The 11,021-nt window shown below is 46.7% G+C and overlaps 1 protein-coding gene across 2 annotated transcripts in view; it reads left to right on the plus strand.

Annotated features, from left to right (window-relative positions):
- HAS3 (hyaluronan synthase 3) overlaps window positions 1–11,021 on the plus strand; it is a 74,969-nt gene extending 63,948 nt beyond the window's left edge. For both annotated transcript variants that reach the window (XM_078668480.1, XM_078668479.1), the window contains one exon: window positions 9,016–11,021. In XM_078668480.1, coding sequence (XP_078524606.1) covers window positions 9,016–9,945 — 930 coding nt within the window. In that variant the 3' untranslated portion in view covers window positions 9,946–11,021. The remainder of the gene's footprint in view (window positions 1–9,015) is intronic.

Here is an 11,021-nt window from a genome sequence, read left to right on the forward strand (position 1 = left end):
TCTTTCCGCACCAACAGGGTGGATCTGGAGAGCTAACTCTGTCATATTTTAAACAACTTTTTCAAATTTCTATCAACTCTTTTTGAGCTATTGCTCCCAGTGTGCTAGGGACATTGAGCCTGCGGAACCTACAAGATTTAAACCTTGCGGGCAATGCCACATATAGATGTCTGTGTCTGATTTCCACTTGGTCTGTCTCTGGAGCCTGAGGTTGGGCTATCACCCCAAGTTGATTTGCGTTTGGGTGTTGAAGCTCCTGGCAGTACAACAGAAGAAGGCTCTGCCCCGTTCCCGGGGCCGCTCCATGAACTGTCTTCGGGTGATAAGACATCTTCCTCCAAGTCATGTAAGAATAAGAAGCACAAGATGACGTAAAAGGGTTCTTCAGCTTTCTCGTCCAAGCACCGTGCTTCTAGGCCCCACTTCCGCACACCACCTGTTGAGCCAACGTCCAGGTTCACTCCACACTACCCTGAGTTCCCTGGATCCGTAGCAACGCCTGCCCAACTTAAAGAATTTTACAATGCCATGCACGCCATGATCATCTTTGCGCCACCCACTCCCGGCCCAGCCGGGCTTTCTAGATTACCATCTAGATCCAGACGAATGCAATTTCGGGACCCCAGTCCCTTCCTTTCTGGCGACAAGCCAATCGTCATTCCAGACTCTGAGCTGGTGCTGTTCAACATCGATGCTGGAGCTGCCTAGGCCCTAACTACCCCTAGTCTTCCTGCTCCTTGATAGACCCTTCCTTCCTGAAGGGGGAAATGAGGAGGAAGGCTTTCGTCTCCTGCAGGAGCCAGAAGAGAACTGGTATGAGTTGCTGGGTGATGCCAGTAGTCTGAACACTTCACCGTAAGCTGGCATGCTTTCCCCTCCTGGGCCTTGTTTCAGCGGAAGGCGTCTCCTTCGCCATCGTGATGCACAGAGTGGTAGAGATCCTTGACCTTCAGCTGCTAGCTGTCAAGACCAACATCTTGATGGAGGTGCTTCACCCAGGAAATGGTTTGGCTGAACCGCTGGTTTCTTCTAACGAGGCCTCCACCGACTTTCTCCTGAGGGCCTGGGCCAAACCTTGCACAAGGGCTCCTGTGCATCGCATGATTGCCTGTTGCCACTGCCCTGCCAATCCCCAGGGGACCCAGCCTTCTTCTGCCAGAATCCGTACCCTGGTTGTGCAGGCTTTCATAGCCAAGGACAACCCAAATGCGTTGCCTTTCTCCCACCGGACAGAATCCAACAGAATGGACACCTTTGGGAAGTGTATTTTCTCTTCCACCAGCTGAGCCTTGGAGTTGGTGAATACTACATGCCTCTTGGGCTGATATTCCCATGCGCTGTGGGATCTGGTTGCGCAGCTGCTTCCTATGCTTCCTGAGGAAGGGCGAGTCGTCCTTAACCAAGTCGTAGCGAACGGTTGAGATGTAGACAAGTCACCATCAGTTGTAGGCTGGATACAGGGGACTCCCTGGGTAGAATCATGGCCTACACCTGGTGTGCCACCACACCTGGTTACAGTCCATTGGGTTCTCGGGGATGTCCAATCATCCTTGATTGACATGTCTTTCAATGGCTTTCAACTGTTTAGTGGCAAGGCTGACATAGCGCTTGAACGTTTCTGGGAAAGTTGTGTCACAGCTAGCTCTCTCGGGATTTCCCTAATTGCCAGGTCTTAACAACAGTCCTTTTGCGGCCGTGGACAGGGCACGCATGGGTGTCCCTAGTACCAGCCGTACCCAGCAGTCCAGCAACCTGTCCAGTTCTTCTGTGGACGAGGTCACGGATCCCAGAGAGGACGCAGGAGCCAGACCCGGGGTGCAGGGCGCTTGTCTGGCTCCCATTCCACTGGCTGCCACAGCCTCTAAGCCTCTTTAGTGAGCCCTCCATCCAGCAGAGCCATCCTCTTGGCGGCAGGATCAGGCACCACTCGCCCCAATGGTCTGCTATTACTTCTGACAAGTGGGTGCTCAACTTGTGGGGAAGGCATATGCCCTTCCATTCATAGAACCCATCCGCCTTTGCCACCATCTCTAGAATGGCTGACTGAAGTCCATCTCATCTTGCTCCATTAGGAAATGCAGGCTTTTCTGGCCAAAGAAGCCATTGAGATGTTGCTCACGCCAGAACTACAATGTTGTTGCTATTCCCGATACTTTCTGGTGCTGAAAAAGTATTGAGGGCTTTATCCTATTCTAGATCTGCGCCCTCACAACCACTTAGTGTGGAAAGAGAAATCAAAGATTCTTACCTTAGCTCAGGTCTTGCCTGCCCTGGACCCTGGAGAATGGATGGTAGTGCTGGACTTGCAGGATGTTATTTGCACATCCCGGTCCTACAAGCTCACAGGTGTTACCTGGTGAGCCATGAGCCCTGTTGGTTTGCTGTGCTCCCCTTCAGCCTCAACAGTGCTCCTCTGGTTTTCACGAAAGTGATGGCAGTGGTTGCAGTTCATCTTCAGAGGTACCAGTCTTATCCTACTTCGATGACTGGCTGCTGAAGGCGGGCTCGCCATAGGCAATCATCACCCACCTTCAGACTATGGCAAACCTTTTGTGTTCTCTGGGGTTCATCATCCACATGCTGAAGTCACACCTGACTCTTTCTCAGACACTCCCCCCTTCATCAGCTCCATTCTGGATACAGTGCAGTTCCGTGCCTATCCTTTGGAGCAGAGAGTCCAGGATGTTCAGAATAAGGTCCTGATGTTTCTGACTCAATCCTTGATTTCAGTGAGACTGACTCTGAGGCTACTAGGTCTGATGGCCTCCTGCATCCTGTTGGAGAAGAACGCCAAATGGCATATGCAGGCTATGCAGTGGTATCTGAGGTCCCTGTGGGAGAAGCACCATGTGAATCTCTCTGACTTGGTCTAGATTTTGAAGGACACTGCAAAATATCTGCAGTGGTGGATAATGGACTGAATTTGGGTCCTTGGCAGACCCCTCTCTCTTCCCCACCAAGAGTTGACACTGGTGACTGATGCTTCACTTCTGGGTTGAGGAGGCCGCTGGGGAAAGGTGAATAAGATCTCCGGTGGAATCTCAGCTCTACATCAACCTTCTGGAGCGGAGAGTGATCGCTTGTCACTGAAAGCCTTCCTTTCGTTCGGCTGGTTCAGGTGTTCGCATACCCACCACTGCCATTTGATATTAGGACAAACAGGGCGGGGTGGGTCACTGACCCTGTGTCAGGAAGCTCTGTGACTCTGGACTTGGCTGGGGCACCAGGACATCTACCTGGTCGTGCAGCACATTACAGGCTCATTGAATGCCTGGGCAAACAAACTCAGCTGTCAATGCTTTGTGAAACACAGACGGTAGCTGCATCAAGAGGTGGCACTGGGTCTTCTCTACGAGTAGGGAGAACTTTGGCTCGATCAGTTTGAGAGTGGATGGTCTTCATGATTGTGATGGTTTTGACAGTGGTGACGGTGGTCCATGAGGTCAGGGTGTGTCCTTCAGCCGTGTTGGGAAGTTGATTTATGACTGTGACGCACTGGGGTTCAGGGTCAAATTTGCCATTTATGGAGGTGATTTTGTTACAGAAGAATTCAGAGAACTTGTATTGCAAGGGGGTAATATTGCTGGAGGTCGCAGGAGGTGCGGGAAAATCATTAATGATGACGAAGATTTCCCTGCTGCCACACAAGTCCACTGGATGATTCATGGCCACTGTCTTCTTTGGCCAAGGCATTCAGATCATGACATCCACTCAGCGCTAATGGGCCTTATAGGGTCTATATCACCAAACGAATTAAGAAAGACACAATATGAAAAATTACAGTATGACCAGTAGCCAAGCCAAAGATCTGACTATAAAGGTGTCAGTGCAAAACAAGTACCTTTAATGCAAGCTAAGCCTCAGTTTTAAACTTTTCCCAATGGAAGAGGGTTCTATAAAGGACATTCTTCAGGCTGCTGCAAATTAATGTCAACGAGTAACTTGCAAGTCATCGTCTTTCAAGAGAATGGCTGAAGCCACCCGAGCAAAAGAGCAAATGACTACCCCATGAGAATCCAACATTGAACATCCAAGTGATGAGCCTGATGCTCCTTCACATCCCATCAGGTCGCCTGATCTTGGACATAGCACTTACAACATCGAAGGTAGAAGCTGTGCTATTCAGTTGTAAATCACAGACCAACCCAGGGCCACCTACAAGCTCTCTTTCAAGACTGGCATTATGGTTCAAGGGGCCAAAGTATGACCTGTGGTCTCATATTAAAATACCATCCAGATTCAAGATCTGTGTGAGAATTTTGCACTGGAGAGCTACCTACTCAACATAATGACATTTTTAGACTGCTTTGTTCCTGATCAACTCCTAATTTGGACTTTTCATTTTTCAGGACTGGAAGATTGTGATGTCTCAGAATGTTTTTGAGATGATCTGGTGCTTAACCCAGCAGTACTAGTTTATTTCTAAGCTGCCAACTTTCATTTCTATTTTCAAAAGATATCAAACTCAGACAGAGGCTTCTTGTTTTTAGGGAGGAAGAGTAAATAGATGTTTTTTGCCCAAAAAGCAATTCTTCTATAGCTTTCTTACATAATAAACACAATTCTGCCCTACTGGTAACCGCTGTTCCAGGCCTTAGGCTTCTCCTCTTCGTGCTGTACCCTTCATCTGCTGATTGGTGCCCGCAGATGAGGAAGCTAAACCATTCAGTATTATCACACGTGGTGTGGACACAAAAGCTTGTACAGCTCATTAGCACATCACCCCCATGGTCCCAGCTCTTCCACTTATCCGGTATCTTTCTTGCTCCTCGCATTGTCAGCTCTCCTACCTCCCCTTCCCAAACCTTAGAAATGTGAGATACATCAAGTGTCTGGGGCAGCAGGCTGTGAAGCATGTGTTTGTGTGGTCTGTGCTACCACCACACATAAGTGCTCCTGGGCAGGCAGGGGTGGTCTGAATCCCTCACGACACACAAGCGCTAAGCAGTGCGGTAGACCACAGGAGTCCTCCACTCACCTTTGCAACAAAACAATGCATTGTGCCTTGAGGGGAACTTCCACTGGTATGTTTGATGTGACAGAAGCCAAAAATAGCTGAGGTTTTTTCAGACCAAGATATAGCTTTTGAGCTGTCCTGCAGTTAACCCCTTTTAAAGACAGTTATGCAGCAAACCACATCAATGAAGAAAGATCCTGAAGGATATATATTGTTGCACTCTGCCCACTGATGCACTTTTTCAAACACATTATAAACTATGTGAGATAACTTCAAACTTACAATGTGTTGCATTGTGTGTGGCAAAGGGAAATTCCATGTGTACAGGAAGCTCACGGGCCCAGATGGGTACAGACTGTGCAACAACTTGCCAAGTACCCGTCTATGCCAGGAGAACAGAGTGCCAGGCCTCCACCTCCAGAAGTGGCACTGCGCATCATGCCTGCCTGCCTGCCTCTCATTGGTCACATGCTCACGAGAAGCATGCCTGAGGCACTCGACTGTTCATTCATTCATTCATTCATTTATTCATTCAGTGGTGCCGCCAGTCTGCATATGTGCATAGTGCCTGCTCCTCTTCTTGCTGTCTGCTGGCAGAACAGAGCTGCCACTGCTCTCTACCTTAGTCCAGATTGGTGATGCAGCCCTGCTCCTCTACACCTGCAGGAACAAGCTATACAGGGAACGAATAAAAGTCCAATTTTTGTAAAGAAGAAAATAACCTTTGTATATAATAATTTTAATAGAACAGTATAGATGCTTCCTAGTAGGCATGTGTACTTAAAACAGGCATAGAAATCCTTTTTTAGATTAAATGCACAATACCATTTTATGTTTCCGCTTCTCGCACTGTGAGAAAGCAGAAGGGTTTGGTTGGGGGCGGGTCGGGTGAGGAGTGGCTAGCCCAATGTAACGGACACTGACTGTTTGGTCGACCCCAGGGCCGACCAAATCAGTCATGAGCACTCTCCTGTTTTCTCCATGTAGGCTGCATGCAGCCTGCATGGAAAAAACGGCCTTTCCATAGATTCCTGGACGGACGGCGCCCTAGCCAATCACAACGCTGCCATTGCCGCGTTGTGATTGGCTATGGAGAGGAGAGGGAGGCTGCCTGCTTCTGCTTCCTATGAGCAGACAGAGAGCAGGAGACGCGACGTGGGACTGAGTCGAGCGCAAGTTTTATTTTTTCTAAATTTTATTAAATTAACCCCCCCCCCCCCTCACCTGCGAGTCATGCCGGCCGCGACTGTTCGGGCCCCATGATCAATTCTTCATTCCCCCCTTTCAATCCTCATCTGTAGTAGGTAGGGAGAGCAAGCCCGGCAAACCTCCTCTGTTCACCCCTCATCACTTCAAATCTGCTGGCCACTTCCCACTCCCCACCCTCACTTCTGTTGCTTGGATGATGGATCCCTTATCCACCTCCTCAACCTTTACTCTTATAGGTCTTCCCTCAACCCTTTTACTCCTGTCAGTTATCATTTGAGCGTTTATTTTCCACAGTCCTCTGTTAGCACTTCTTTCCTCTTCCCGTATTGTTCAGAGGAAACATACAAAACAGACCACAAAATATATCTTTTTTTTAAAAGTTAGCTTTTTCCCGTCCGTTTTTGAAAGTGAAAAGCAATTACATTTCAGATGTCTAATTATTTCAAGATGATATGTATTTTTTTGTAATCAAGTAGGTTTTCTGTGTTTTGGTAATGTACCAAAATGGAGATTTGCAAGCTTTGGGTCTTCATTTTGGTTTTCTGCAGTTCAGTTTTCATTAAAATGATGGACAACAAAAAAAGGTTTAACTATGTGCAGTGATGTAAAATCTTAAGCACATGTGCCACTGGCACAATAAAATATGAAGCCACCTGCTTCACTCTTTGTCCTATACATGGACCAGACTTTTTGGGCGAGGAGGATTTTTATCCCCTCTTGCACAGGAAAACATGAGCTACTTGTAGTGTAATTTGTTCTGCCTTCGGGTTGCTGTGAAGCTAGGCAGCTGCCTATCCCAGTCCCCTACCTCTTGCCTACTGCAGGCCCAAGAGTATTCTATTAATGCCATCACTTTCACAGTTGTCCCAGTATACCCCATATAATGTACAGGTTTTAAACAAAACAAAAATTGAAATAAAAATCATTCTTTAGTACATGCACAAAAAACAAAAAAAGGTATTAATTCAATTATATCTTTACTATTTACCTAGAACACAGCTTTGAAATTTCATTATATACATATTGCTTATAATATGTTTACAATGTGTCCTTGTTTTTGCAGTGCTCGTCTTACAGTGCAAGACTTCATTAGGACTACTGAGATATTACCAAAGTTTATAGCCTTTCAAAAAATATTGGTCCATATAGTACACACAAACACACTTCTTTGTCTAAATAGTCATTAATAAAAAAAAACATTTGTAAAAAAACATTTTTGTATCATATTGGCGATGCATAGATGGCTTCAATCATTCAATATTACTTTCACAGCCACACTGATTCAAGACTTGATATTAGTGAAAGGTAGGTTTCCTACATTACAATTGTCTGCTGCTTTTCACTCGTGTCTATGTTTTTTAGTTTCACAAGAATCTTCTATTTCTTCCTATTTATATGTGTGATAGTCTGCAGTGTTTCTCTTTGGTACCCTTGGGTTGTGGTTTCCAAAGCACGTTGAGGAGACTCGTCGTCCCTCGCTTCAACAGGTGTAGGGGGCTAGGATGGGAGTAAACTAAAGGGAAATGTGCACGCCTGGGCTACCCCTATACTCCATTATAGCAAAGCGAGCAACACAATCCCACCTACCTTGGTAAGGTCTATCCCCCAATCATCCACCTTCTCTTTGGGCCTCATAACAATACAGTGCAGACATTATAGAGACACCGCTGTGAAAGTTTACATGGTGTAAATCTTAGTATGTCACCGTCCACCCGCAACCCCTGTAGGGTGGAATCAAGGGGAAGAGGTTGGACTGGTGGAATTAAGAAACATGTGAAGACCTACAGGGGGACTTTATTCCTCAGAAGTCTGTACTGTGAACAATGTAACAGTTTATGAAGTATCTCTTAAAATTGAGCCATACTGCTCCAAGAAAGCCTAGTGCAGTCCCACCTCCAACTTGGGGATACTGCTGAGGGCATTACAAACAGATGTCTCGTTCCATGTCTCCCCATCTTTGGCTCCTGGTCCACTCCCCCACAGGAGCACACATTGTTCAGGAGTTGGAGGGGTTTAACCTGACATTGTCCTGGAGGCGTGTCCATGCCGAAAGGCAGCATCCAAGATAGTGGCTTCTGTCTTCTCCTGACAGCATTTAAAGGGAGATGAAGCGCTAAAGACCATGATTTCTCAAGAAAGAACCCCGGAATCTAGTCATTTCGCTATTTTGTGCTTCAAAGAATTGGGTCCGAAAATAGTCTATGCTCAAGGAAATGAATATCAACATGTTTCATTCCTATCTTTATAAAAGGCCTGATGCGGTTACCCTGTTACAATGCATATCAGAATGAGTAGCTTTAAGGTACATGCCTCTGGTTAGAAATTATTCTGTCAAATAGAAGTTCCTTCATTTATACAGCAGCATATTTCCTGGGTTAGGGACATCCTAATGGACATGTTTAATCACTTGTTGTTAATTCACATAACAAAGCCATTGGCAGACATATTAACTGTAAATGGGAAGGACTGTGTATTACTTTGAGGTGATAATCCCATAAATAAGAGTACTGACAACTTTTTATTTCAACTCTGGGATAACTAAAATAATCTGTTATATTTGCTTACATGGATGTAGCCAACAGATTAGCCTGCTATATGAGCACCACTGCTTCCTCACACCTGACCCTTTGCATAACACAACACAGAGCCAGCCCATTGGTCAGAGTCTAACGTCAGCATCACAAACGCAAATAAGCACTGAAGATTAAAATGTGATTTTATATGTACCCCAAGCTGGTCTTATGTGGAACAAATATAATATAATATATAATATAATATATATATACATATATCTTGTGGACAAACCCTGAACTGACTAGTGTCTGTGTTGTGGTCTTATGTCGTTACAGATCTTGAACAAGTATGATTCGTGGATCTCCTTCCTCAGCAGTGTTCGCTACTGGATGGCCTTCAACGTGGAGAGGGCGTGCCAGTCCTACTTTGGGTGCGTGCAGTGCATCAGCGGGCCGCTAGGCATGTACCGCAACTCCCTCCTGCAACGCTTCCTGGAGGACTGGTACAATCAGACATTCCTGGGCAAGAAGTGCAGCTTTGGGGATGACAGACACCTCACCAACCGGGTTCTGAGTCTCGGCTATCGGACTAAGTACACAGCGCGTTCCAAGTGCCTGACTGAGACGCCCACAAAGTACCTGCGGTGGCTGAACCAGCAGACCCGCTGGAGCAAGTCTTACTTCAGGGAGTGGCTCTACAACGCCTTGTGGTTCCACAAGCATCACCTGTGGATGACCTATGAATCGGTAGTGACTGGGTTCTTCCCATTCTTCCTCATGGCCACGGTCATCCAGCTTTTCTACCGGGGACGCATCTGGAACATCCTACTCTTCCTTCTGACAGTGCAGTTAGTGGGCATCATCAAAGCCACGTATGCCTGCCTGCTGCGTGGCAACGCAGAGATGATTTTCATGTCTCTCTATTCTCTTCTCTATATGTCCAGCCTTCTCCCGGCCAAGATGTTTGCTTTGGCCACCATCAACAAGGCAGGCTGGGGTACATCTGGGCGCAAGACCATTGTGGTGAACTTTATCGGCCTCATCCCAGTGTCTGTATGGTTTGCTGTACTCCTAGGCGGTCTTTGCTACACAGCTTACTGGCAAAGCAAGGATCCATTCAGTGACACTGAGCTGGCCTTCCTGATCTCAGGCGCCATACTGTATGGCTGTTATTGGATGGCACTGCTCACCCTATATCTGGCCATCATCGCCCGACGCTGTGGAAAGAGGCAGGAGCAGTACAACCTTGCTTTTGCCGAGGTCTGAGCAAGCCAACAGGAATCAGGATCAATGGACTAACAAGTGCAATGGAAATGATACAGGTCACACCATCAACAGAACTTGCTCCCTACATACTTACTTATCCTTGGCTGTTGATCTGTGAGCAGCAAATCAAGAGCTATGCATCTGAGCGCTGGGCTCCTTCAACGACCAGTTCTGGGATCCTACCTTATCCCTGTGTTTTGAACAGATTGGATATTTAAATGCATAAGTGAGTGTGGATGCCCATCACATCTGCAAAAGACACAGGTGCTGACTTGACCTCAAACACCTGAAGGAACACTATGGACGACATTGAGAAGGGAGAAAAGGGACAGAGTTCACACTGGAAGATCAAACTCATGTGTCCTATATGGGGAAACTTCATCTGGTGCTGAAGCTTGTGCTGCAAGTAGAGTCCCTGTTCGCAAGGTGTCAGTGGGAGTTCATCCATGTAGAGTTCACCCCAACCAGCAATGCCTTGTGATTGATGTTCTCGATCCAGCAATACCAGCTCTACTATGCAAACAGAGCAGCAACCTCGAAAAGGGAGGTAACCAAGAGGACCCTAAAGAAAAGCTAGGAAAATGGCCAAATCACAAAAGCCTACTGGTAGAACTCTCCTGGATTATCCGGGACCATACATATCAACAAAAAGCAATAGGACTCTTGTAGGAGTACTTACGGGACCCTTCCCACGTTCCTATGCAAACAGCCCCAGTCTGTCGACTGCTGCTGGTCAGGTATTGCCACAACAATGATTGACTTTCTCCATCGATGCATGAGCTAAACAAAGGACGAATGCCGTGGTGATTGTTTGTGAACTGTAGGATGACCTATTAATGTACAATAGTATAATTATGGTGTACCAGAGTCCACACTCAATCTTGTTCTTAAGATTGAGCCGAGGTTTACGGTAATCTAGAGTTTGACTGGTTTTGATGCAAGTAGAGCCGATGCTGTGAAAGGAGCCTGTGTGCGCCCGCAACTTTACGAGTGTTGCTACCATGCTGCGTTTTGCCTATCAAGGAAACAAATAGGTATGCAGCTTTCCAGTAGCAAAGGGCCCAAGACAAGTTCAT

This window comes from Lissotriton helveticus, chromosome 12, assembly GCF_964261635.1.
Source record: "Lissotriton helveticus chromosome 12, aLisHel1.1, whole genome shotgun sequence".
Taxonomy (NCBI): Eukaryota; Metazoa; Chordata; class Amphibia; order Caudata; family Salamandridae; genus Lissotriton; species Lissotriton helveticus.